The sequence below is a fragment of the Bombus bifarius genome, unplaced genomic scaffold (genome assembly GCF_011952205.1).
Source record: "Bombus bifarius isolate JDL3187 unplaced genomic scaffold, Bbif_JDL3187 scf7180000007970, whole genome shotgun sequence".
NCBI classification, from domain to species: domain Eukaryota; kingdom Metazoa; phylum Arthropoda; class Insecta; order Hymenoptera; family Apidae; genus Bombus; species Bombus bifarius.
In genome coordinates, this window is record NW_022884356.1 from 222,109 (window position 1) to 249,065 (window position 26,957).

Here is a 26,957-nt window from a genome sequence, read left to right on the forward strand (position 1 = left end):
ATAAAAAAAAAGATAATTATATATTTAAGATAGTCAGGCACAATAAATTCTCTAACAAACGCAATACTTCCTCGTGTTTATATTGAAAACCTATATCTAAAAGCAACATTATTTTCCTACAAGTACAATGGTTTTTTCTCATACTCAACTTTCATATAGTTTAGAAATTCTCTATGTAATATCGCGAAATTTAAGATAATCATATACATACATATTTTCATACTCTCATCGTTAGTTCCCATAGATCACGGTTTCGTATATCAGAGAGTCAGACATATCTACATATTATAGTCATTTGGATAAAGTACGTCTAGTTTATTTCATAATTTATTTACAAAAAGTCTTAGTAAATTACACTTACAGGCATCTCCACTCGAACTAAAGTAAATAATTTAAGAACTACACGTATTTAGATATCTATAGAGTAGGATACTTTGGGGTCAGGGAGAAGCTGGGATTAGGGAAAGTGTTCTGTTTTAATGTGTTTACCTCATCATCGTTATTCTTCTTCTATTCTCCTTTTTTCCTCCTTTCTCCTCACCTGTTTATTCCTCAAACAAAGTCAAATCTAAATCGTTTTCATTTTTCTCGTTTTTGTTTTCTTTTATTTTACACATGCTACCCTTATGAGAACCGAAACACCGTTCATTTTTATGTATGAAATCCGTTTCTACGAAATGAGAAAAGGAAGTACCGACATAGAAGGTGTGCGACGATGAAATCGAATGTAAGTTGTCGTTCATTTCGGCGGACATTAAAAATGAGAATGGTTTTTTCTCGTTTTTTTCTTTCCGTTACATTAGATAAATGTATATGCAAGAACCGTCGAAATATGTGCAAAAAGCTGACAATGGGGGGAATAGTACTTGTTAGTTTTTCTCTCTGTTTACAATAACATGCGCTTTGAAAAGCATAAAAGTTTCATGATTATAAATACGTCCCATCGGAATCACTTGAATGGCACGATCGAGAGCATAGATCCGAAAATTCTATGTTTGTTACCCTTTTCCGGATATATTTCGTTTCGGTACATTATTGAAAACTTTCTCTCTCCGTCTCCCTCCCTCCCTCTATCATTCGCTCCCTTTCACTCACTTTCAGTCTTACACTTCGTATCTTTTTCTTTTTTCCCAAAATGTTATTATTACTACAATATTGTTTCTCTTCGATTCCTTCCTTTATCACTTAGTACGTGTTGAAATTTGATCACAACGGCATTTAATTATACGTACGTTTATCCCAAAAAAGAAAAAAGAAACAGAAAAACCGCATAAATATTGTTTCTTCAAAGAATTTTCCTCTACTTTGCAAAGTACAAAAGTGCAAAAAAAAAAACAAAATAGAATGAATTAGAAATAAAAAATAAAACAAAGCACTCAAAAAAAAAGGAAAAAATAATGTGTGAAATACTATCTCGATAATTTCCATCAGAGTGGGATAGCATTCTCTGTAAGGTACGTAAATATGTTAAGCTGCCACTTGTCTATCGTTTAATATTTTGCTCTCGATCTTTATCCGTTCTTTTTATGTGTAAGCTTATATATATACATATAATTATTATATATATAGTTATACATATAAATATATATAATTATATATATTTGTATATATGTACATATACAATGTGTATACAGCAATTTTTTTGTTTTGACAGACACTATTCCCCACCCCTTTTTCTACCAGCACCCCCATCCTTCGTGCATACAACCAAAACATTCATTCGCGCTCTTACCATCATTATACAACATACAAACTTTTCCTTGATGCATACGGGGATCACAAGCACGCGAAGAGATGTATGAAATCGCGCGCGTGCAATCTATTCCTTTTTCGACTCTTTCTTGCTGTCGTACTTTACATGCACACGTATTCAAAAGACGAATCGATTTAAGTTGTCTCGTCTCCATCTATACTTTTTAAATTTCTTATTTGTTCTTTCCCTTTGTTTCTTTTTTCATCCTTTTTATCGACTCATATACACACGCATACATAGGTCGTCATCCATGTCTCATTCAAACAATAGTTCTCTCTCTCTCTTTTTCCTAACAGCAAAATGATCGCACGCTATTTTTCAACACTTCTCTCAACTTCTTTTTTTATTTTTATTTTTTTTGTGTTTTGTCTCTCTTCTATCATTCGTGCTTTCCCTCATTCTTTCACGAGCTAACTCTCATTTACATTCATTCGTTAATCGGTCTTTCTTTACTCATGCTCTCGCCCTCTCAGTCCTTCACTTTCTCTCTTTTCTAGCAATGTCTTTCTTCAGTTCTAGTTTTGCCTGTGCTTCTAAAGTCGAGACTCTCGGTGGCCTGCTTTTCTCTCATATTTTCTTTTTTGTCTGCAAGGGAGACCACCGTGGGCGTTCGCGCCGAGTTGCATCATTTTTTATTATTTCATTTTTTCCTTTGTGTAATCATCATCACACGGCGCGGCGCAATTCGAAATAAGATTCAATGGAAGTGTGTGTTATCTACAAAATATCTTAATTACTCGCTAATTACAGCACAAAACATGCAAATATAAAAATTTGCATTATGTTATCGTTAATATTTATATATATAATCGTCACCCGATATTATCGCTCCACATCGCACCATTTTAGGTTCGTCAAAACAGATTTCTTTTTTTGTTAGTTTCAATCGTCTCATTTTTTCTTTTTATATATATATTATTATGCTGCTAAACGTTTGTTTCATTTCTCTCATCTTTCTAACATCTTTGTTTCATTTTTTTTCTTTTTTACTCCCTCCCTGTCGTCCCTCTATCACTACACCCCATTTAATATCTCCACGAGTTCTCTCATTATTTCCATTTCTCGGATTTTTTCTGTTCACAGTTTAGTCCTTCTTCTCGCGAAATTTTCTTTCTTCTTCATTAACTATGAAATATCTTACACTATCGATATTATCCCAATTCATCAAGTAGGAAAGGTATACTCGACGTGCATTGACGCAAATATCGTCGCAGTATACCTTAACTCACTAACACCGATAATTAACTTTCTTACTCCTCTGGTTTTTTTGTTATTCGATATAAAACTACAACCACATGGCGTTATATATTATATCGACACTTTGTTCCTTCTCTACACACTCTATATCCCGCGTTTCCTTTCTTTTCGTCGCTGTTCTCTCTATATAATTCTTCATTTCACTCGCACTCCATTTAACTACCTTTCTAACAAATTTTCGCTCTCTATCTCGCTCTCATATTCCCTAAAATGAATAGCAGCAACAGCAGCTTTTTTTTTCTACAAGCTGTCTCTTTCTTCGTGTCTTTTGTTTGGAAACAAAAACTGATCATCATCATCACTTTTTGCACAAAAGGGGCTAAACAAACAAACACCCGCGGATCAACCAAGAACAAAAATGAAGAAAAATATACCATCCATTAGTAAAAGAAAGTTACGTGCCCCTGGAACACTGGAACAATACACGAGCAACGATTGCGGCCACTTGCTGATCTAAAATTTGACTCATCACCAAGGCGAGTAATCGTGATTCGTGCTGTAATAACAGAGTTCTGTTATCAGGATGCCTGGCGAGGTTCAGCAGCGTACCAGCAGCACGTCGCAGCATGTCCAAACTGGTGCCCATTGACTCAGGATTATCACGTAGTGCAGCCAATCCATGTTGATTTGCAACCCCCAATGCACTTGATTCTGCCTGTTCGATAAACGCCACCAATAGGGCCACGCAGGGTGTCTGCAAAGCGATCGTACGAGCCACACCACTGTCTGCTGCAGATAGAAAGTGAAGCAAGTTCACGCCGAACTCGCGCAACACTTGCTCTTCACTTCGGCAGAGTAACCTGGTCAATACCGAGCAAAGTCTCTGAAGTCTTGAGTACGGGGGTGTAGCAACTACTAGATCCACGTTGCATTCCGTCACGCAAAGCTTGCACAAAGCTTCCAGTGCTAGTCGTTGCGGTGATAAAGAAGAATTCGGGCCAACAGTGGGGAAAGGATCTTGTCCATGAGCAGCAGGGCACACCGCCCAATGCAGAAGACCATCCAACACCGGTCGAGATATTTCTTCTGGGTGTTGACTTAGATCCATGTGACCGGCTATGTTTGCTGCCATAACCAGCACGTTTTCTCTGATGTGATGCAAAAAATCCCACCACCATTCGCTCTCTCCTTGTAAGCTGCTGCAAGAGTCTGCGAAATCTGCGTCCTCCTCGCGATCGTAGTTTCGTGTCTTCTGCGTCCTTACCGGATGTTCGTGATGCAGTAACAATAACTTACCAAGAAGACTCAGAAACGTTACATTCTTGGCGAACTCAGCCTCGTTGCCCGGGATAAATGTGAGATTCCTTAGAATTGTGGACAAACAGACGCAACGTCGAGCCAGGTTGTCTTGCGTCTCTGTAACAAGGTACAAACTTGCTTCGTCCCTCGAGTAACTCTCGTCCTCGTAGTCACTTATTCGTCTTCTTTTTAACGTGCCAGCTGGATCTTTTATATTTAATCTTGGTCCCTCCTTATTATCATCTTTCATTACTGATTCTTGTTCCTCGTTCTCCACTTTGATCTCAATTTTCTCCACCTCGGCGTTACTTGTCATGTCGTTCAAACCGTTTTGTGTAGGTACAGCCTCCTCTTCGGGTTTCGGTATATCTGCAAAGTGTTCGCCCATATTGTTATTCACCTTTGTCTCGGTGTCACATTCTTTCTTGAACCCGTCGTTCTTTTTCTCAAATAGTTCTCTCGTAAGATCATTCATCTCAACCGGTTCTTTCTTAATCCTCGACAAAACATCACTCAAAGTTTTTGTCTTCTTCTTCTTGTCTAGCTGTTTCTTCTCATTCGTTTCTTTTGGTTTCTCCCCAGGTTCAGCTGTCTTTTGAGAGAACTCTGATGCTTCGAGTGTACCAGAATCTGCTTTGGTTTCGTCTTTCATGTCTGTACACTCTACTTCCTTCTGCAGCAAAGGCGGTTTCTCGTCTCGAAGGAGGCGGGCAAATGGTACTGATCCTATTTCAGATTGAAAACACGTCACTATGTACTTAGTAGTATTATTATCGACTTGCCAGGGTTCAGTTTCTGATTCACAGTCTTGATGATCCCAAGACCTCCTTGTGTCTAGAACAAACAAATCGTCGTCCCTTGGAACGATTTTTACTGGACGACCACGTCTCGACAAAAACGTGTAATTTGCTGATGAAAGTAATTTCGTTCGATCTTCAGGATCAATGGGACGTGTTACGGCACCGAGATCGACCTCCGGACCATCTGCTGATTGATTCCAATTTCGATCATCTTCGTTTACTGGTGATTCGAACATATCGGACAAAGAACGTGAGAAATGTTCCAACAAAACATCCAACAGCCCAGGTAAGTGTGCCAGCCCGAAATAACTTACCTGTAGAATTCATTTCGTTATCATTTAGTATTTACGTTTATCCATTATTGTGTATGAAAATATTAAAATATATCAAATGAAACTTACAGAAGAGTCATCGAATAGTAAGATATTTAATACGTCAAGAGCCCAACAGCTTTCGGCTAATAAGCCTGACCTCAGGGCCATCATAATACGCCAAGCTTCTATCGGTGCTACATCGGCACGTGTAAGTTTCCGCCGTTTATACAGAAGTGGTGTCATCGCTTCTACACTATCAGGAGGGAATGTCATTTCTCTTTTCGATGTTGGTTGCTGGCTAATCATGGGATTTATACCAAGCTGATTCTGTGAACCAATATCGATTTATGAACAAAGGACATACAACAAAAATAAAAAATACTGATTAATGCAACAACAGCAGAAAATAAAAAATGATTAAAAAAATAAGACTAGATGACTAAAAAGGTTCGAAATTTAATTGAAATAAATATACTAGCTACAAAATAAATTACCTGATGATTTCCAGGTGTAGGATAAAGAGGGGACGGTTGATTCGTGTAACGATGATCCCACGGTGGAGGAGCGTGAGCTATAGCATTCAATGTCGGCTGAGGTGTGGTTCTATTTGGTTGCTGACTACCCCACTGTTGACTATTAGGAAGTACTGACGAAGGTGTAGAAGAAGCAGACTGTGGTGTTTGCTGTTGCGGTTGTGGTTGTTGTTGCTGTACCTGGGGTTGTGGTGGTTGAGATGGATACTGAACTCTATTATTTCCACTATTACTATTGTACTGATTAGTTGTATTTGGCCATCCTGTAAATAAGGATATCTCGTGTAACGTGTTTATTCGTGTATTTTAATGCACTTAGCCATCGTATCGATATTAAAATACATTTACCTGGGTAGGCTGGTCGTTGCTGATTATATTGCGGATACTGTTGGTCTTTGGCAAAATCTGGGTGACGTCTAGGTGGATTTGGACCTGGCGGTGGCGGTGGCATATTCTTATTTGCACTCGCACCACCTGAGTATATCTGTGTTCCTCCAGGAGCTCCATATCCACCCTTTAATATTGACCATAACATTTAATTCGATTTATAATAATAATAATAAAAAATATTTATTATAATATACTATAGTAAAATGAAAATTAAAAATAAAAATGTAAGAACAAGAATAGGAAATAGAACATATAATATCACCTGTTCTGGTCGATAATAATCTTGAGGGCAAGAATAAGATGAAGCAGCAGAAGGCTGTGAAGGTGAAGAAGGTTGGCTCGTTGCCGTTTGTTGCGGTACAGTAGGTGGATGTGCTTGAGGCGCAGATGGATAGCTATTACTTCTTGCATTAGGTGGTGTACCCGCCGAATAATTTGCTGGCTGTTGACTACTACTATATCTATTGTATATATCTTGTCCGCTAGCATTGTTCGGCGGCATATTTCCTCCAGGGTATCCTCTGTAAGAGTCCTGAAAGTTATACTCCATTCTTTTGTTAAATAAATGGTTCAAAATGAGTTTAATCTCTAACCTATCAACATCTGGTACATAAGGTGAATAATGTGATCGCGGTGAGTAAGGTTGATTAAATTCTCCCTGTTGTGACAGCGTGTTTGCTTGCGACCGGTTGTACTGATCTTGGGGGTAGTTTTGGTAGGAACCTGTATTCTGGTAACTGCCTTGTTGTATGCCTGTTTGAATGTAAAATCAGATTGTTTCAAAAGTATATCAAGAAAAAGATTCGAATAACGTTATTACAAATAACAACAAAGAGAAGATAGTAAGGCAAAATGTCGTGTGAGGATATTGAAAGTAAACATAAAATAAATAAGTTTAGTTGTATGTTGTGAAAGGAGACAAGGGTGAGAGAAGTACCTGAGGCTCGTAGCGGACCAGGGTGGGGCGTTGCGTTCGACTTGCGAAAAAGGCGTCCCACGCCGTCGTCGAACGGATTCGTGCTATTCTGCCCGCCCTGGTTCAAACCACCTACCAGAACATATTCTCTCAACCGCAATTCCTTTCACATGCTTGGTAAAGTGTTTATTATATCGAACACTTTTCCAAATCGTTCATTATCAAGATTTTATATATTCAATATAAAATGTTTCAACATAGCGAAATTGAAAAATAGAAAAAAATTTCTTACCTTGATGTGGAGAAGGTGCACTACTCTGACTAGGTGGTCTCGGAGGAGGAGGTGTATACTCTGACGAGGGTCCTCCGGGTGTACCACCAGTATAACCACTCTGATAACTTCCATAACCATCCATGGAAGCATTACTTGATCCAGCAGCAGGGAAGGAATCTTGTGAATTGGAAGATCCTAAAGATACGAAGTTAATGTTAAATTAATGAAAAATAAAAAAACAGTCTTTAATATTATCAGTTTTTAATATTATCAACAGTTACCTGGTGAGGGTACGGAGGCAGTTCCCTTTGATGGTTTCTTTTTTGAACCAGCTTCAACTTGATTTATGATAGGTTGAGGATCAACACCTCCACGATCGAAATGACATTCATACGCTAACAAATGCTTGGTATAGTGTTTCCTTAGTGTGTATGCTGCACTACTACTTGCACCAATGCCCAATAATCCAGCTATATCTTTCCACGTTTTATTTTTGGTCACCTATAGAAAATTAAAGTCAATTTTTTCATCAGTTTGCCCGATTTTTTGTTTTAGCAGAGAATCCAAACAGACAAAAATCTGCATCTTGATAACGCAAAGTAAAAACAAAAAAATACATGGAAAAAATATTACGGCGGCTAATCTAAAAAGAAATCAAGTAACGCGATCTTTCTTTCTGTATATACAAATACCTCGATTCCTGATCATGCAAGTATGAAAAATGAAACGAATAGACAAGAGTACAATCGAAACGAATTACCGTTATTACATTGATATTAAAAGTTTATTCTTCGCTGAATATTAGAATAATTCCATATAGCACCAAGGTTTGTAGATCAGGGCGTTTTCCATACGCGTCGAACGACTACTTTAAGAAAAGACGAGTTAAGCTTCTTTTTTCTTCATAATTTTATAAACAGTATACAAGAAAAGAAAAAATACTATGTAGCAAAAAATATAATATAAATCATGCACACTTCAGCGCACACAGAAACAAAGCATATTTTACAATTGTATACGTCAAATATATAAACAGATACTGTCGGTGTAATTGAAAATGCCAACAACAGAAACAAAAACTCGGAAAGCTTTGGCTGAGTCATTGATGTTTTTTTCTTTTGGCATATATCAAAACGTGTATACACAATATTGAAACGAACAAAAATATAAAACACATAGAATTATGAAAAAAACTACTATAAAGACACCGAGGGCTAGATGGAACTACACTGCACCTTGCATACCTCCATGAAGCCCCCCCTCTCTTTCACGTAGAGGTATAGCCGAAATAGGTCGAGGGGGTTCTTGGAGATGGTAGGACAGCTAGTAATAGGTGTTCTTCGTTCTTCCATGAAGTTAACTAATTTATCCAACCATGTTCTTCGTTCCATTGTATCATCCATTTCATACAGCTTTGCTAAACTGTCTGGTTTCTGAAATTATCATTATGAAACCTGTTAACTTTCTCTGAACTGAATGATTATCATGATTTTTCTTGAACACTTCGATGTACTATTCTTTCTAAAGGTACTTGTTAATTTACAATGTCATTTAATTGCTTATAATAATTAACAATTATATATTTTTGAGTAAAATAAGTGATGACACAAGTGATAGGTCTTTCATGCAAAAAGTACTGTTTTATAAAAACACTATTTGAAATGATAGTAAAATAAAAAAAGAGATAGCATGCAATTACATAAAGCAAAATAATGTAATGTTTCCAAAATATTAAAAGATGTAGGGAATAAGCAGAGGCTACAACTTTCTTAGGACATGTCATTTCTTGTTATCCAAAAATTTATATTTTTGCTTAGTTAGTATTGGAGATTATGATGTAAATACGCGTCTGTACGAAATATAACTGTTGTATAACAACTTTTGGTAAATACACACTGCTTGATAATGAAAATAAAACAATAGTATATGAATATTTTTATAAAAATACAACATTAAAATAGAGAAAGTTCAAATAATTACATTTGCTAAGCAAATATCAAGATGTCTAGATCAAACAAAGTACAAAACATTCAGTGTGTATAGTATGTTGTGCAACAGTATGATAAATACTTATAGTGAATAAACAGTAACCTTAGGTCTGTACGGGTCTTGAGGCACATGACTGTTAAATACCTGTAAAATATATAAAATATTGAAAAGTCAAAGAAAACCATAGCATAAAAACACATTATCCCTGATCATATATCATTCTTAAAATTTTCATGTAAAAACATTAAAACATGCAATATAAAGATACAGATATACATACGAAAGTAGTAACCATTATGTCAGATTCTTAAGAATCATATAACGAAACGAAATACATACAGGACTAGCAGGAGTACGTGGCCAACCAGGACTGTTCATATCAGGATATTCTTCATGTATCGAGTTAATACTCGCAGCACCAGGTGATGGAACTGTACTCTGTGGTGTAGTTGGATGGCTATGATATCCTCCCATCATATCCTTCCGTACCTTTGGTGGAAATGTTGGATCTTCTCCAGAAGCTATATTAAAATAAAATTATGCATTTTTCACAAATAAGATGAATGTTAAGAATTTTTAACATTTTGTACTAACCAGCTGATGCATTTGACAACGTCGACTGTTGAGAACCTTCATCTAAGGATGTACCATCAGGACCAGTTGTTATTACAGATGTGACAGTGCCACTTGAAGTGGAAGTAACATTTATAACTGATGTACCTATATGATCAACCAGTAGTTTTAATCTTCCATCTGTTAAGTGAATTACCCAACACGAAATACACGGTAAATGAAAAATGGATATACCTGAAGCAGTGGTAGTTATGCCACTATCATTAGAAGTTTCAGTAGTAAGATCTGCAGAACTATGGCTAGTTGGTGTTGGTGTTGAAGCGGGATGTGAATTGGGTGTAGTACTTGGTGGAGGCATTGGACTTCCTTCGTGATTGAGAGGTGGTGTAGCCGCAGGAGTATGCAAATGTGGTACAGCTGAGCTGGTTGGTGGTGGCTGACTACTAACGTGATTAGGGGATGGAGGTGGAGGACCCATTGAACTTGCTGGTGGACCCATATTACCAATCACGGCTACTCCAGGGGCACCTGGTGGTACCATACCTGTTGTACCACTACCTCCATAAACCTGAGGTGGTCCTGGACTAGGTGGCATCCCTGGTGGTACACTATTAAATCCCATTTTATGCTGCAAAAGGGGTAGTGTGTTGATTTTGTGTAAATAATATAAAATTCTTACTTTCTTAAAAAATACACTTGACTTACTGTATATGGAGGATATTGCACCAAATTATTGGGCCTATTAGAAGCTTGATACTGATTGTTGGGTGGTGGTTGTGAATTAGCTGGTGATGGATATCCCTGTGGAAATTGTACATGTGGACGGGGAGGTGGATAGGGACCTTGCCCATGATAACCCCCAGGCTGACCTGCAGCCGTTCCACCAGCTGCATATCCCATACCACCACCCATTGGGTTTATTCCACCAAGGCTTGTAGAACCAGGTCCTGGTTGAACAACACCAGGACCAGTGTTATTCATTTTATAGCTATGCATGTGTGGCGAAGGACCCAATGGCTGCTGGTATGCTCCTAAAAGCATAAGTTTATATGTTATATTTTATACATACACACACGCACACACGCGTATAAAAGACAAAGTATATACAAAAGTTTTACATCTTTCATTTACCTTGAGTTGTCATAGGAGAGTGACTCATTCGTGCTGGTCCACTACCATCTGACTGGCTACTTGACGGGCGTGGAGGCATCTGAACGTTTTGTTGACCTACAAAAAGCAAAAGGACAAAATTTTATTCAAAAAACTAAGGAATTAATTAAAGTAATACTTCAGTAAAATATGAACCGGAAATATACAAACCAACAGCAGGGGACATCGAGCGAGAACCTGTAGATCCTGTAGGAGAAGGGGTTGGTCTCATCCCCTGTGAATTTGGTGTTCCAGGACAAGCAGGTCCATTCGAACTATCGTTACTATTTTGTCCAGATAATTCCTAAAATATAAAACATAAAGAAACATCTTAGAAAATTCTTACATTCAAACAATGCTTCCACAAAAGTATCAAATATAATTAAAACAAGATAATAATACATCTAATGCTTAAAACTCTATTTAATCTTTGAACTTAATTACAAAACTTTAGAAATATCAGATGAATATAGTAGTTAATATCATCTATATAAAATGATTAAAATAATTATAATACAGAAAAAACCATAAACAGAATTATGTAAATAGAAGTTATTCCTGAATATAATTGCAACTTTTTAAACAATTTACTTCATTTTATATTTCATTAGCTTCAGCACGAAAGCTGTGTTAGCAAGATTATAAATAAAGAAGTAAATAAATATATACACACACAACACACATAGGTATACACACACAAATAAAGGTAAAATAAAAAATCCACTTCTTAGAACGCAACATTTACGTTCCTTTTATATACGTTGTATACTTTCTTTGTTGTCACATTTTAACCATAAGAAAATTAGGAAATGCACTCTACACACGCGGCCACTCGCCACTAATCGTACGATGCAACATAACACGTCATACACACGCGCATGTTTCAACGATATTTTATATATACGTACATAACATACGTCGTATACAGTTGGCATGTATGTGGAAGAGCGCGCGCGCCTATGTATGTGTGTGCGTAACACCTCGCACAGATCGTCACTATGATACATTGAAAGAGCGCGCGGGTGCATTAGAAGAGAGAGAAGAGAAGGGAAGGGAATTGAAGAGAGGTCGGAGTGAGAGATGAGGAGAAAAAGAGAAAGACAGACCGAATATAAGTATAAGAGAAAGAATTACGCGAGTGAGACAGATGGAGACACATACAGAGAAAGAGAAAGAGAAAAGTACATCGTTACACCTACCAAGCAGTGGACAGTTCATCCGTACAGAAGACGATTAGAGACTTCCTCGGATGTATCACGGAACGTATAGTATATACTGTGTCGGACACAAGGACTTTCGGCATGACGCGAGAATCGAAGGAGAGGCGTTACCCCGCGCACTACGACAAAACCCACCATAGACCTCGTATGTTCCCCGTACGATTTTCACATGTTTTACGGGAATCTCGTGTAACAACGACACACTACATTCAATCATGTGTAAATGAAGATAGTCGGTGGTTTGATATAAAACCACGCGAGAACGGGCATAATTTCTCGTCTGTCGACTAAGGAACTGCTGTTGGTTCACCGTGTACTTCGTTCGACCATCGCATGTTGTGTCAATAAGTCTCTCTTTCAGAGTGTTTCGTATCGTTAGGGTACAACCCTTCGATATCGAATTCTAAATTGGCAAACAGTACGATCGTGAAGGCCGCGTATTTAACAGGTTAGAATCGGACAGTTGATCGTCTACGTACGTGTACGTGGCCGGGAGTAACTAAAAACGTGATTCTTTTTATCGAGTGTTCCGTGACTTCGGTTTACAGATTTCGCGTCTAGCTGCTCGTTGGAGGGCGTTCTTTCGTGGCGCGGCAAGCGTTCGGCAACCATCGGTTATTTCCGTAACTCCTCGGCGAAGAGTACCCGTGTGCTCCAAAAACCCCGAGAGAGTACGCGAGAAAGAAAACGTATAAAGTCAAACTACACGAGAAACAAACGCTTTTCCAACTAAATAAATTCTATGCAAATCCAATCAATTATAATAATATTAAAAAATCTTTGTTCTCATTAAAATATTTTTATATGTTTTAGGTTATATCAACTCAATACGCGTTAATAATTGTATCCTTTAAATGACTTAATTATTGCAATTTAAACAACCATTGTTGAAACTTGGCTTTCGAGAATTTAGTTCTGTCTACATTATTTTTATACATTTAATACGCATATTCAATATGATTACGATTTTAATTAATACAAATTATGCGTTTAATCTTATAAAATAAAAAGAAATAATGAATGATAATATTAACGATATTATGTAATAATATTTTTATCCGTCGATGCCATAACATCGCGAGGGAATAAGTTAAACGATGATAATCCTCAACCAAAATTCAACCGATTTTTAAAACAGCATAGAAAACATAATCGATCTACTGAATTTAATCTAATAAAATTAGTAAATAACAAAATTTGTTCCAACATCGATTTTTCAGTAAATAAACGAGATTTTACACTTATCGAATAGAGAAATAAAGTTATATGTAAACAGAGAGTTCTATTTAATACCGTTTAAAAGAAACTATATTGGACGTTTAAAATATATTCGCCGGTTTTCAGTCGCGTCATGGGAATACGAGAAGTTCGATAGCATGTCGCAGAGTGACAGTTGCATGATCTAACGAACCGAATATAGCTGAACGATATAAAACGTCAGAAGTGGTGGGGAGAACTACCTCAGATACACAGCCCCCCTCCCCCGCCAGCGATTCGAGCGAATCACACACTCGCTCTCGCTTGCTTCTCTATACTCAGGTAACCTGTGTAACACTCATGCTTCTCCCACTAGACCGCTCATCTATATTGAAAGAAGTGAGAGACCCGATATAGGACAAAGAGGGATATACGTGTTTGCACATACATGCGAGAGTATATGTTTGAAAAGGGATAGCGAGACGAACACAGTGGGAAAGAGCAAGCGAGCGAGCGAGAGAGAGAGAGAGAGAGAGAGAGAGAGAAGGAAGGAAAGAGGGAGAAGGCGGGAAGGGGAAGTCACTAATATCTGGGGCTCCAGCGGCCGCGCAACTCGCGCCCTAATCGAACTCTACAAGTCGCTTATTCTCCATCCCCACTTTCCACACCCTGCCCCTCCTACAGATAGGCAACCCATACTCGAGAGGTCTCCCTTTCGCTCACTCATGCTTGCTCTTTTCACGAGAGAAGTATTGAAGTACTCCCGTCCACTGTATCCAAGATCAAATGGCACTTTATGCAACGTGAAATTAGAATTCGCTTTGCAATGCCAGTTATCGTGACCGACCACGTAAGAGCCACTGATGCTTTTATTGTTAAACCGTTCGTTTTTAAACGTGGCCGAAGTCGAGAACCAATCGTAACACAAACATGAAATAACAATAACACGTGCACACACGTGCATCCATGCGCGCATGTGCTTTCTAATTAAGATCAAAATAAATCACCGTCCGACGCTTCAATCGCGAAACATGAAAACGTTTTATTGAGAATTTCGCACCTTTCTGCTTTCCTTCTGGGTTATTTGAATATTTTTAAAAGAGAATCTTATATGATACGTTATGGTTATTGATAACCTTGGATAATTTTGAGACACATTATCAAGGTACTTTTTTGAGTATATATATATATATTATAGTTGCGAAATTTAATTGTACTCACCCCTGAATCTATTCCTTGAGTATTTGGTGTTGTTGATCGTTGCTGTAAGTTATGGAAACTCTGTAAACAGAAATAGAATTTATTATAAATCACATATCCATACATATAACTAAAAATATACTGATGAAAAAGTTCATTTTCTTACTTTCAACTGTTTACCTTGATACTTTGCAATTTTTTAAAAGAATTTAGATGCAAATAAGATACTATTTTGCTAATACATTAAGACAAAGGACAAACTTTGATATTCTTGTTTACATGTACAGCCAATAGAAATTCTTATATTATTACATCATATTATTACATCAAAAATACAAAAAGGGTTTTGTTATTTGTATAACTTACTTGAGATTGGCTAGTTGACTGTGGTTGTGGAGATGCAGAAGGTGGTGGTGCTGGGGATTGAGAAAGAGCACGCTGTGGTGATTGGCTGGAAGGATTGGTCTGATTGGCTGAAGGTGGTGGTGGATTTGGTGGTCCACCTTGATTCCAACCTCTCTGTTCTGTGTATAAACTGGAAGGATGGCTAGTTTGCGTAGTATATGAGTTTAGCTAAAAAAATATAAAAAGTTAATTAATAAGAGTAACTATTTTATTGAATAAACTTTGTAATCATTATTATAAATACCTGATGGTGGCTGTATGGTGCATGAGGTCTTGTAGGAGAAGAATAACGTTGTGTATATTGTTGATATGGCATAGGAGTTGGGGAACTTGGTCCTCCAGGTCCTGCATGCAATCTTGGTGACCCCTATGTATTTTATAATATATTTAATTAGTCAATTATTAAAACAAGAATTAATAATACATTTTATAAAGAATAAGGTGTACATAAATTATTACAAATGACAATTTATAGCTACAAAAGTAACGAAAACATAAAATGTACTTTGTATACAGTTATAGATAGATGTAGGTTGTTATACTTACCGTCTGTGGAGGACGTTGGCCAGGTTGTGGATAAACTGGAGGGACAACTGGGGGTCGTTGGATGGGCCATGGTTGTTGATAAGGCTCTGGCCCCATTCCAGGATAATTTCCATGAAAACGGTGAACAGGCGTAGATGCTTGGAGTAACTGATTTAACGTTGGTGTTGGACCGGTGGCTTGCGATATACTTTGCCCTGATAAAAACCTTGGTTGACCCGGAAAACTGGTTGGCGTAGCCCCTACATATGCCAATCGTGATTCAATCTTGGAAGCTGCATAATGCTCTTCCATTTCGACCCGATGAACTCTTTCACTTTCATGTATTAAGTGTTTACCATGATAATCCAACTGTTTCCCTGGAAAGTCTCCATGCTTTCCCATGTACTCTGGTACCTGCTTCGCTGGATAATCGGTCAATGATTTGGAGGGAAATTCGTTTGATTTGTTGGTATACTCCTCCGGATAATCGCGTATTACGTTCGACGTGAACGGATGTCCGGGATGGTTTGGATGCCCGGGCGTATCGAGAGGCTCTTGTTTGCCGATAGATTCTTGAGGAGCTTGTCCAGCCTCCCTTGGTGATTTGACTTCACCGGCAGTGTGTCCACCAATGTCCTCGCGGTATTGACTCATCTCGAAACCCGTGTCCCCGCCGCGATTCACATATTTAAGCAGCTGGGCCGCGCCCCGGGACACTTTATCACCCGGCTCTGGATCCAGCTGCTGCTTCGTATTAACACTTGCACTATTCCCACCTACTTGCGGACGTTTCTGTGCACATTTCACGGACTCGTTCAGCTTCACATCGTTTTGTTGGCTCTCGGCTTGCGTCGCAGCCATGTTCTCTCCTCACGGAGCCATCGTCGTCTCATAAACTGGCCAATCGCGGGACCTCGTGTGTCTCGCGTACTATGTACTCGAAATCGAAATCCTATTCCGTTGAATATCTCCTATCGTACTCAACTCTTTCCACCACATCCTCAGTCAGACTAGCGAAGACTAAACACCGAACTAACAATTTTTGCTTCCTGCCGTTTTCAAAGTAGAAGGAACCAAAAAAAAACTCATACACGAACGTCAAAAGCAGCGTCGCATGTATTACGCCATCTTGCGGCTATACCGTCAATCATTCGCGCCCGTTTCAACTCTCATTTACAATCGGCGACTCTTCTCGAGACCTGGTGGTCGCTCCGTTCGACGATTTCTTTCTAACCAATTTACGCCTCTATACCTCTATTGAAAATTCACCTCCACTTACATACACCAAAATATCGAATGAAATTGCGCTCGTATTTAATTCTTATACTTATGTATCAAATGTTCATTTATATTTAATAAATAACTTCTATTCATATCCAAATATTTCAACGGATATTAATTGTTCAAATTGCTAAATAAGATTACTATCTTACTGCGTGCTTATACCTACATTTAAAAAAAAGTCGCAATAGCAAAAAATATTAGGATGTAGTAAACAGAGAATAAACGAGTAATGTCTTTGCGTAATATTGCACACTTATTTTTTTATCAATTCTCTTACTGAAATTTATAACAAGAAAGATAAAAATCAGTCATAAATAGTCATAATACAATTACCTGTTTTTATTCTGTTTCTATATAAAAGATATTTACTTTGGCGCAAGCGCATAGAATAATATACTATACGTAAGGAATTTAGATGCGGTTGTCTTTCGCTGGTTTATTCATTCTTAATTTTGTGTATTAAAAACCAAATTTTTCGATTTCCAATTTTTCGAAACCAAGATTTTCGTCTTCTTTAAATGTAATTCGTTCAAGTTTTAACACTCAAATAATTCAACAATAATTATCCGTGACAAGAAACGTATTTGATACCATATTACTTTTTGTTACTAATCTGTATTAAAAATTGATTTCAAGGATAAAAATATCAATTAAAATTATTTAATTATATTTCCTCAAATTAAAAGTAATTAAGTGTTCTTCACTTTTACAACAATTATAACGATTTTAACTCTTCCGTACTTTTAAAAAAATGAAGATTGTTAAAATTATTAAAAAAGTTTATGTGAAACAGTTTCAATAAAAAATATTCAAAAAATGAACTGGACAAGTAAAGTGTATTTGTACAAATATTACGTGTGCAAGTGACAAATAAGTAATAGTAATGGCGCTATTGTAGTTTATTACGGATGATAAGCATTACGTAGTGTAACGTTAATTAAAAAAAAAGTTAAGCCAATATGAATGATAGAAATTCCGATAAGAGTAATATCGTAAATGTAAAATATAAATCGATTAATAGCATTTGATTATATTAGTATTAAAAATTATGTGTGTATTCTTATCGCATACATGTGTCGCTATGTACATACGTCTACGTGGTATTTCAATCCTACGTGGCAATATTCATCAGTAATGATTGTTTTCTGCCTGTGCTCGTATCGATATGTAGGCATGAGGTATACCTTTCATTAATATTCTTTTCACCTCTACGAAAAAAAATGTATTTGTGTATAACAAATACTTTGCAAACGCATAATTAAATTTTTAGTACATTTTATTTTCAATTACACTTTTATACATTTTATTATATTATTAGTCAATTAGTGAATAAAGATATATTACAAATACAGTTTTTTTTAATCAAATTGGATATATTTCATTTAAATATTTATCTTCATACATAATTCTGAATCTGTATACAATTAAAGAATATATACATTTTTAATCTTCATTTCTAATATCTTTTCAGAATAAAATCTGCTTCCAAATGTGTTTTACTATGAACACATTTTAATTAGGATTATTGATGAGTGATGCAACGTAAAAGAAAGAAGCTAGGAACAATGAGAGCTGTAATACTTGTTGGTGGCTATGGAACCAGATTGAGACCTCTTACATTAAGTCGGCCAAAACCATTGGTTGAATTTGCTAATAAACCAATGCTTCTACATCAAATAGAAGCTCTGGTATGTAGCGATATCTCTGTGATACTTTAACTTTTTATAAATTGATTGCAAAATTACATTTAGGTAGCAACAAATGTGACAGAGGTAATACTAGCAGTCTCTTATCGTGCAGAAGAGATGGAAAGAGATTTGAGCGAAGAAGTTAAAAAGTTAGGGGTACATTTGATCTTTTCACATGAACCAGAACCACTTGGCACTGCAGGCCCTCTCGCACTGGTACATGATCTGTTATGTGCAGGAGATGAGCCATTCTTTGTTTTAAATTCTGATATCATTTGTGATTTTCCATTTATGCAACTTTTGGAGTTTCATAAAAATCATGGTAGAGAGGGTACCATAATCGTAACTAAAGTAGAAGAACCATCAAAATATGGTGTAGTAGTCTATGAAGATGATGGAAAAATAGAAAGCTTTGTAGAAAAGCCGCAGGAATTTATTTCTAATAAAATTAATGCAGGTATTATACTTTTAACACTGAATTCAGATATATTAGTTTCTGAATGTTTGGTGGTATTAATTACTGTAATTTTATAGGCATGTACATTTTTAATCCAAGTGTCTTAAAAAGAATAGAATTGAAACCTACAAGTATAGAAAAAGAAATTTTTCCACATATGGCTCGGGACGGAGAATTATATGCAATGGAACTAACAGGATTTTGGATGGATGTTGGACAACCAAAAGATTTTCTCAAAGGAATGAGCATGTACCTGACATCTCTAAGACAAAAATCTCCAGAAAAATTATATTCTGGTCCAGGAGTAGTAGGAAATGTGTTAATAGATGAAACAGCAAAGATTGGGAAAGATTGTAGAATAGGACCAAATGTTACAATTGGCCCTGGTGTTATTTTATCTGATGGCTGTTGCATTAAAAGAAGCACTATTCTTAAAGCAGCTGTAATAAAAGAGCACGCATGGTTGGATGGGTAAATGTTAAAGCAATTTATAATGTATATAGATAGTGTATTTGTGTGTGCTTATAATGCAAAGTGATGTCATCATAGGTGCATTGTTGGCTGGAGAAGCGTTGTCGGACGTTGGGTGCGAATGGAAGGTACTACAGTACTTGGTGAAGATGTAATTGTTAAGGATGAATTATATATCAATGGGGGTCAAGTTTTACCTCACAAGAACATTTCCAGTTCTGTACCGGAACCACAAATAATCATGTGACCAAGAACAGTACTTTAAAAATACACACTGAGTATAATGAACGACCAAACTACGAAACATTTTATAAATAAAATTTTTACTAGCTTTTTTAATTACATATAAATTGATGTTTAGTATATATTTGTTTGTATCGTTTTTTATATTTACAATTTAAATGAGCTTTACCGGTAGTCCTCGTACTACTATTGCGGCCGCGGTCATATATTGAGAACAGATGTCTTTAGATTTTGCTATTGCTCTTAACATTTCAGATTCTGTAGACACATTTTGGGAGCTTTTACGATTTTTTAGAAATTCTAATTATCAAAAATTAAGAAAAAAATAAATTATAAAATCATAAACTTAAAAAATAAAAAGATTAACAAGATACTTTATAATTTTTTATACTAACTTAGTGTACCCGCACACCACATATTAATATCAACATCAGCCCATGGTCTATTTAATGGAGATGGAATCCAATTACTAATGAAATTCGTTGTCATTTTATCAGTATCAGCGTCCGTAACTTCCCACAACATACCGAGCACACAAGGGCTAACAATATAATATAAAATACCAAGTAATACATAAATAACTAAAGTTATAAAAAAATTTATTTTTACCTGCTAGCTATTAAATACTGATTTGGGATTCCATATGGTGGGTAACGTCCTCCTACTGTAAGTAATTTTACACTACTACAACCAAATAATAAAACAATTGATCTTACTCTGAGTCTTTCTATGCGTTCTCCTGGCAAGTATTGTATTCCATTGCCATGACCATTATACCTATGAAAAATAATAAATTATGAAAGTTAAAAAGATAAGATAATATTTAAAATAAACATTACATTAATATATCACGGTTAACTAGTGCATCTTCAAAAATTCCTTCTTGTGGCTCAACATTATACCAACTTTTCCAATCTGGTAACCAATATTCAATGAACAACCTCATGCGTTTTTCCATTTTAGTCAAGTTACCAGAAGGATTGACTATACATGTACCCATATCATTTTTTGTATAAATTATTTTACAGCCATTCTCCATTGTACTTTCATGCTCTTTAAATAAAGCATATGCAATGTGCAGTGATGGAAAACGAGTAACAGGATGACATTTTAAAATTTCCATAGATTCAAAAGGTATATAATCCATATGCTGTAAAATGTTATATAACATTACCAAATCATGAACTTTATTTTACATTTTACAATGGGCATGCTTCAAACTTACTTCATCAATGACTAAAATTAATGTTTTCCTAATTGCATTTTTTAATTCTTCTATACAAGGTAGTTTCCCAAATATGGACAGTATTATGTTATCTGCCAACTTATTATAATCAGGAAGTACATATTTTACCGCACGTGCTATTTCTTCTCTTGTGAGAAAGCATGCTGATAATGCTACTTTTCTTAACAACCACTTAGATCTTTCTGTTATCTTTTTTCTATAATGCATAATACAATTAAATACATGTATGTCAAAAAATTGTTTAATTATTAATTTATTCTTTACTTACGAATTTTTATTATCAGATATTAGTTTGTCAATCATTTGTACAGTAGCTGCTACTATGTCAGGTTTATTTATTGGATCTGCTATAAATAAGATTCTCCACTCTCGTAACCATGTATACTCTAATGCTTGGATAGCAGTCTACATATAAGTAGGCACAGATATACACATATATATAGAGAAAAGTTATTAAATTTACCAAAATTATGTTTATTATATAAATACCTTCATACTTATATTTTGCCTTTCTCTCATTTTCCAATATAATTCATTATTCGCATAAGTAGCTTCTAATTCTGACCTATTATTAGAAAGTAATTTCTGAATTTCATAACAGATATCGTACGAAGAATCTAACTTTGGTTTTGGTAATGTTATACAGAAGGGTTCTGTTTCTTTGGTCCCTGTTGGCAATATGGTAATATGCATTTCATGCATTGCATGTGGTTTAGTTCTATTATGTTTAAATATATCTCCTGGAGACCTATACTGTCCAGTGACTTGAATCATATACCATTCTATATAAAAAAGAAAGATTTATAACAGCTTTAATACGTTCAATAATATTTAAATATTTTATTTTCTTACCTTTGGGCAGATCAAAAAGTTTTGCCTTTAAATTATCAACTCTATTTGTGTCATTTATATTAAATCCGACATAAGAAGCTTTAAGTCCAGAAGATTGTTGTGTATTTAAGATTGATTCACGCATTTCTGTTTTCACACTTCTATGCAATATTTGTTGACGAAGTATCACTGCATGTGACTCAATTAAATGAAATATAGCTTCAAACTCATTACCAATCTACAAACAGTATTTATAAATTTATCAAAAAATACTTAATTCTATATTGTTTATGTGACTTTGTTAAATTGTTAATCAATAATTACTTAATTTTTATTTTATTGAATAATTATATTCATTCTATTCATAATTATAAATAAAATCAATATAATACCTTTAAATAACAAAGTGCCAACATTTTGTTGAGATTTGCATATTCGACACTTCCTATGTTACATTGTACCTCTGTGAATAATTTTTCGATATTCCTTTTTACATCTTCTATGAAATTAGTTTCTTTAATATCCGATGTTTTTTCACACTTGTCATCATTTAAATGACATTCGTGTAAAATTTGAAAAATTTCGTCCATGTTAATACACATAAACCACTTTAAACATGATAATTTCTTTACCTTTTAGCGCTTTGTGGCATTAGTTGTACGTTTTAACTGTTATTTCAAACGATTCAAATTCAAATGTGACTAACGACGAGAATACCAACTTATATGTATGCATATATATACGTATACATATTAGGTTAGGGAAGAATAATAATAGAGTATCAATTATTTATAATTTTTATGTACTCTTTTTCAAAATAATTTTACATTTTGGACTCCCATCCTATATATTTAAGAAAATATATGTATTTCTGTTTAAATAAAATATTTAATATCCAAAGGATCCGAAATAAACATAAATATACATAAGCAAGACATATCAGCAAGATTCAGATATTAAATGACATTTGAAAAGCCATAATTTGTGTAATATATATAAATTTTATTTATAAATTATATTTTTACATAGATTATATATAAATATATAAAACTTATATTACTATTATGCTCCTATTCTTTTATTATATTTATGCCAATCGTACAAAATTGATGTAAATGCATAATGCCAAAATACATGAATTTTGTTACACTTTCATCACATTACATTAATTTTTATAATTTTATGATACATATTTTATAATTACACGATTCAGATAAATTAATATAATAATTAAGTCTGTAAATTTTTTTAATATCTACATACGTGAACATACTCGCGCGCAAGATATATTTCGTTTTCTTTCTATTATAGAAGCTTATGCATGTGTACGTAATACTTTCGTATTTTACTGTTATAAAATTTATATAAGAATGTCGACAATTTTTATAACTAAATTTTATCATTAAATCACAGAATACATTCTTATGATAGTTTAAAGACTCTTAACAAGAACAGTATTGTAAAAAGGTACAAAAGCAGTACATATTGAATTTTGTTATTCCAATACACACGGTCCTTCTAATGATAGCCCCATCATGTGATTTAAATTTTCTCCCGCATAAGATAATAGAGGAGATATTTCTACATCATTTGCTACAGATGTAGCTCCAGCATTTAACAGCCACTTTTTATGTATTTTAAGTACATCGTTTCGCGCGGTACTTGGACAATCTTGGCCAACAGAATCCGCATTTTTTAGAGGACTAAAATCTTCTTCGCGAATTCCCTCCCAAACTGATAATTGTTTCGCGAATTCGAATACATCAAATACGAATTTTTCGATTTTAAAACCGTTTGGAGATTTGGGTTCAATTCGATTTCCATTTGCGTCGATATACGGAATTTTTTTTTTAGCAGCATGAAGTTCCATTTCCTTTTCGTGATTTATAGCAACATCATGTAGAAAATCTACGGTGAAATAGTGATTACATATATTTGCTGCATTATATATTAATTGTCCGTCATCCGAACGCAATTCAGCAGTCTCTTTTGAAATTTCACTATACTCTACGACTTTGTAGATACCATCGACCTACAATAAAGATGATAAAAAGTAATTAAATAAAACTGATGTCATAAATGATTGAAATATCTTATAAACGTACTTTACACACAACTCCTACTGACTCATTCGGAGAAGATTTTTCTATAACTTTAACTCCACAATCAGTGCATGAAGATAAGCAGTATCCTATAAAAATGGGATCTGCCACTTTTATTAAGATATTATCAACCGAATGAACATGAACACTGTGAATTCCATGCTGTTTCATATCATCTAATATTCCTTGCACCTTTAGAGCTCGATACAATCCTCCATTTCCATCTGGTGCCTTTGAAATTTTATATTTTTTATCCAAAATGATTTTTCCATCCAGTGTAAAACATGGAAGCATACCTTGTTTAAAGGCTTTAACATTCTTTTCTTTCAGATCAAAATAGTTATGTTTTTGTAGAAAAGATACAGTTGTTTCATGAGTAGCTTCACTAGTTAATATGTACCTAGAAATAAAGGCAACTATTAGTTTATTTAAAGTACAAACTTTCACATATTATAAATTATTTGATTCATATGAAGGAAACATATGTACCATTTAATTTCTCCATCTTTCCCACATTCTTTTTTTGCCATATTTTGTAAACGAAGTATTCTTTCTGCCTGCAGTTGGAAGAGAGATTTTCCAGAAGGTAGACCCACATTGTACATACCCTTAGGATAAGATACACCTAGCCTAGTACCCTGGCCACCAGCCATTAACAATACAGCTACTTTTCCATCTGCTATCTCTTGCAGTCCCAATTTTTCATATACTCTTAATTGCTCTTTATCTGTGATTTTCAATGACGCAATATTTTCTTTAGGAATCGGAGTCACCTTGTCATCCAACATATTCTGCATACTACTCGATGCATGTACTGCATTGACAAAATATGATGTCACATCTGCCAGGTCTAATTCAGATATATCTTGATAAAGATTCTCTCTCTCTTTATCTGACAATTGGTCCCAAAATTTTAACAGATGTTCCTGATTGTATTCTATCAGCTTTTTCTTAAGAGACTCCATGTTCACGAGGTCCACTTCTTCGTTTGACAGCCGCGTATGCAACAAGAGCAGCTGATATCAATCGCGTTATTTGAAATACTCTTATCAGTAGATAACAGTAGATAAATTGAAAGATAGCTGCTTGCACTGTATCTCTCTGTCCGAACCTGACCTTAAGTAAATAGATGAAAATAAATAGACAACGAGTCGAGCAACAGGTATTTGACCGCGACCTGTAACCTATCCCAACTCATAGGTAAAGCGGGATACGCCTTTACTTTCACGATTCCACGTAGCACGTTCAGCTCGATTTCTCTTATCGGCCCCTCTCGCCCTTCCAGCTTCTCCAACTATTCCCCTTTCCTTTTCCAGCATATTTTGTTTCCACGGACGAATGCCGACCGTGAAAGATCATATTCTTTTTTTTATATTTCTTTCACCGGTCAAGAATCGACCGAACGCTCAGAGACTGTAACCTTTTCGTATGGCACGCTGGTTCACCGGTACCGAGTATCGACTACCGAGTCTTATGTTAACTAAACTGTTGTAGGTCACACGTGATTAACCTTTTTGTGAATATAACTGAAAGTTCTTTAAAGAATCTTCATACGAAGTATATTAATAAAACAAACGTTTATTTTAGTAAAATTAATTTATTATTTCTGTACCGTTCTTTCCAAATAGAGATAGTGGATATTATAGTTCTTTCCTACTGTCCATATTAAGTATGTTTTATTACTACCATACTTACTATTATACATATACCAATACCTATATCTATATATATATATATATATATATTGAATCAAAATGACTATGTAATTCGTAATTTGTAATATATTTAGCACAATTTTTATACCTTAGTCACTCTAATATTAAATTAATATTTGATTAAAGTTAATTTTCTATCTTCTATATTTGCCTACGTATGTACATATATGCAGATAATGGAGAACAGAAATAGTAGTATGTTCTTATATTGCAAAATAATTCTCACTGAGCTGTGAAAGGATTAAAAGAACTAAAAATTCGTAGATCTTATGAAAAAAAGTTTTTATGGAAAATGGAAATAAAGGAAAAATACGAAGGAAAGATACAAGATTATAATCACTTCTGATGATTAGATCTGATGAATTATTGAATGATATTCAATCCTGAAATTTTTTTTATTTAATAAAAGATATGTATATATATATAATATTGATTAATATCGAACTATGAAAAATATATACATTTTTCATACACATAATTGTTTATATCTCGCGATCTTTTATATATCGCGAGCTGAAAGATAACGAATAAAAAGAATGTAATGAAAATTTATCGTGACACGTGAGATTTTTTGTTGTTAATCAGTCAATTATCGGCGTGCGCATGCGTACATAAAAATTGAAAATATTTGAATTGTCTAAAAGTGCACTGAGTTATGTAAAAATATATCAAAACATATCTTAACAAACAGATTCCTAAGATTTTTACGATTTACTAGGAAGATGTAAAAGGACGTAAGTAACACATGTATTTTCATCACAGACGAGTATACAGACGAGTAGTATTAATCAATGATTTTCATATTATTTGCAACAGTCGGTAATTTAAGGATAAACAATTTATATAATGAAGAAAGGAGAATATATACATGTATTACATTTTTAACCACTTTGGATTATTTTAGTAAGCACTCAAAAGGTTAATAAAAGTACCAAATTATGTTCAGTATACTATGAATATAAAGGTGTACGGATCAGTGAAGTTTCGATAAGTCTGATGAACTTTAAAATCCCGAAAGCTTCATAAAGATTATGAAAAATATCAAGTCTTCAAGATTTATCAAAACTTTAACACGTTACAAAATTTTAACACGTTAACTAACACGGTGGTCATCAATGACCCGAGGTACTAAATTTTTTAAAATAAAATAAATTTCTCAAAAAGTTGTGTACAATGTGAATGACAT

General features: G+C 34.9%; 4 protein-coding genes across 9 annotated transcripts; 1 reads left to right on the forward strand and 3 right to left on the reverse strand.

Moving 5' to 3' along the window:
- Window positions 1-63: 63 nt before the first annotated feature.
- LOC117212206 (trithorax group protein osa) lies at window positions 64-16,874 on the reverse strand. Of its 6 annotated transcripts, none has more exons than XR_004488420.1 (22): window positions 15,756-16,595; window positions 15,454-15,576; window positions 15,171-15,377; window positions 14,826-14,885; window positions 11,359-11,491; window positions 11,170-11,265; window positions 10,744-11,069; window positions 10,273-10,666; window positions 10,060-10,185; window positions 9,805-9,986; window positions 9,568-9,609; window positions 8,712-8,909; window positions 7,758-7,977; window positions 7,495-7,671; window positions 7,224-7,334; window positions 6,880-7,039; window positions 6,549-6,807; window positions 6,245-6,410; window positions 5,858-6,159; window positions 5,451-5,690; window positions 2,570-5,363; window positions 64-2,470 (listed from the first exon to the last, which is right to left on the reverse strand). XR_004488420.1 is itself a non-coding variant. In XM_033456798.1 (22 exons), the coding sequence occupies exons 1-22, from the start codon at window positions 16,593-16,595 to the stop codon at window positions 3,405-3,407; spliced, it is 6,225 nt and encodes a 2,074-aa protein (XP_033312689.1). In that variant the 5' UTR covers window positions 16,596-16,874; the 3' UTR covers window positions 64-3,404. The 6 variants fall into 6 exon arrangements, 5 of the variants coding, with proteins under 5 accessions (XP_033312689.1, XP_033312681.1, XP_033312666.1 ...); XM_033456798.1 differs by having other exon boundaries at window positions 64-5,363; window positions 15,756-15,994; window positions 16,091-16,874; XM_033456790.1 differs by having other exon boundaries at window positions 64-5,363; window positions 8,721-8,909; window positions 15,756-16,874.
- Window positions 16,875-17,795: 921 nt separating this feature from the next.
- Window positions 17,796-20,185, forward strand: LOC117212257 (mannose-1-phosphate guanyltransferase beta). The gene is made up of 5 exons (XM_033456887.1): window positions 17,796-18,196; window positions 18,490-18,706; window positions 18,770-19,163; window positions 19,241-19,634; window positions 19,713-20,185. Exons 2-5 carry the CDS (start codon window positions 18,554-18,556, stop codon window positions 19,879-19,881), a joined length of 1,110 nt encoding a protein of 369 aa, XP_033312778.1. The 5' UTR covers window positions 17,796-18,196; window positions 18,490-18,553; the 3' UTR covers window positions 19,882-20,185.
- Window positions 19,941-22,693, reverse strand: LOC117212248 (separin). The gene is made up of 9 exons (XM_033456874.1): window positions 22,347-22,693; window positions 21,976-22,192; window positions 21,613-21,905; window positions 21,392-21,528; window positions 21,103-21,319; window positions 20,717-21,027; window positions 20,487-20,654; window positions 20,273-20,418; window positions 19,941-20,177 (listed from the first exon to the last, which is right to left on the reverse strand). Exons 1-9 carry the CDS (start codon window positions 22,554-22,556, stop codon window positions 20,032-20,034), a joined length of 1,845 nt encoding a protein of 614 aa, XP_033312765.1. The 5' UTR covers window positions 22,557-22,693; the 3' UTR covers window positions 19,941-20,031.
- Window positions 22,694-23,016: 323 nt separating this feature from the next.
- LOC117212407 (UDP-N-acetylhexosamine pyrophosphorylase) lies at window positions 23,017-25,684 on the reverse strand. The gene is made up of 3 exons (XM_033457236.1): window positions 24,546-25,684; window positions 24,060-24,456; window positions 23,017-23,986 (listed from the first exon to the last, which is right to left on the reverse strand). Exons 1-3 carry the CDS (start codon window positions 25,019-25,021, stop codon window positions 23,450-23,452), a joined length of 1,410 nt encoding a protein of 469 aa, XP_033313127.1. The 5' UTR covers window positions 25,022-25,684; the 3' UTR covers window positions 23,017-23,449.
- Window positions 25,685-26,957: the final 1,273 nt, after the last annotated feature.

Excerpts from the sequence above, each read along its gene's own strand:
- LOC117212206 (XM_033456775.1), bottom strand. The coding sequence starts at position 16,595 with ATGGCTGCGACGCAAGCCGAGAGCCAACAAAACGATGTGAAGCTGAAC. Across the intron at positions 8,910-9,567 it reads AAGACCCGTACAGACCTAAG|AAACCAGACAGTTTAGCAAA; the intron begins GTTACTGTTTAT and ends TGATAATTTCAG. Across the intron at positions 7,672-7,757 it reads TGCCTCCGTACCCTCACCAG|GATCTTCCAATTCACAAGAT; the intron begins GTAACTGTTGAT and ends TCGTATCTTTAG.
- LOC117212257 (XM_033456887.1), top strand. The coding sequence starts at position 18,554 with ATGCAACGTAAAAGAAAGAAGCTAGGAACAATGAGAGCTGTAATACTT. Across the intron at positions 19,164-19,240 it reads TTCTAATAAAATTAATGCAG|GCATGTACATTTTTAATCCA; the intron begins GTATTATACTTT and ends GTAATTTTATAG. Across the intron at positions 19,635-19,712 it reads GAGCACGCATGGTTGGATGG|GTGCATTGTTGGCTGGAGAA; the intron begins GTAAATGTTAAA and ends ATGTCATCATAG.
- LOC117212248 (XM_033456874.1), bottom strand. The coding sequence starts at position 22,556 with ATGTGTATTAACATGGACGAAATTTTTCAAATTTTACACGAATGTCAT. Across the intron at positions 21,529-21,612 it reads GGCAAAATATAAGTATGAAG|ACTGCTATCCAAGCATTAGA; the intron begins GTATTTATATAA and ends ACTTATATGTAG. Across the intron at positions 20,419-20,486 it reads CAGTATTTAATAGCTAGCAG|CCCTTGTGTGCTCGGTATGT; the intron begins GTAAAAATAAAT and ends TTATATTGTTAG.
- LOC117212407 (XM_033457236.1), bottom strand. The coding sequence starts at position 25,021 with ATGGAGTCTCTTAAGAAAAAGCTGATAGAATACAATCAGGAACATCTG. Across the intron at positions 24,457-24,545 it reads AAAGATGGAGAAATTAAATG|GTACATATTAACTAGTGAAG; the intron begins GTACATATGTTT and ends CTTTATTTCTAG. Across the intron at positions 23,987-24,059 it reads CAGTAGGAGTTGTGTGTAAA|GTCGATGGTATCTACAAAGT; the intron begins GTACGTTTATAA and ends TCTTTATTGTAG.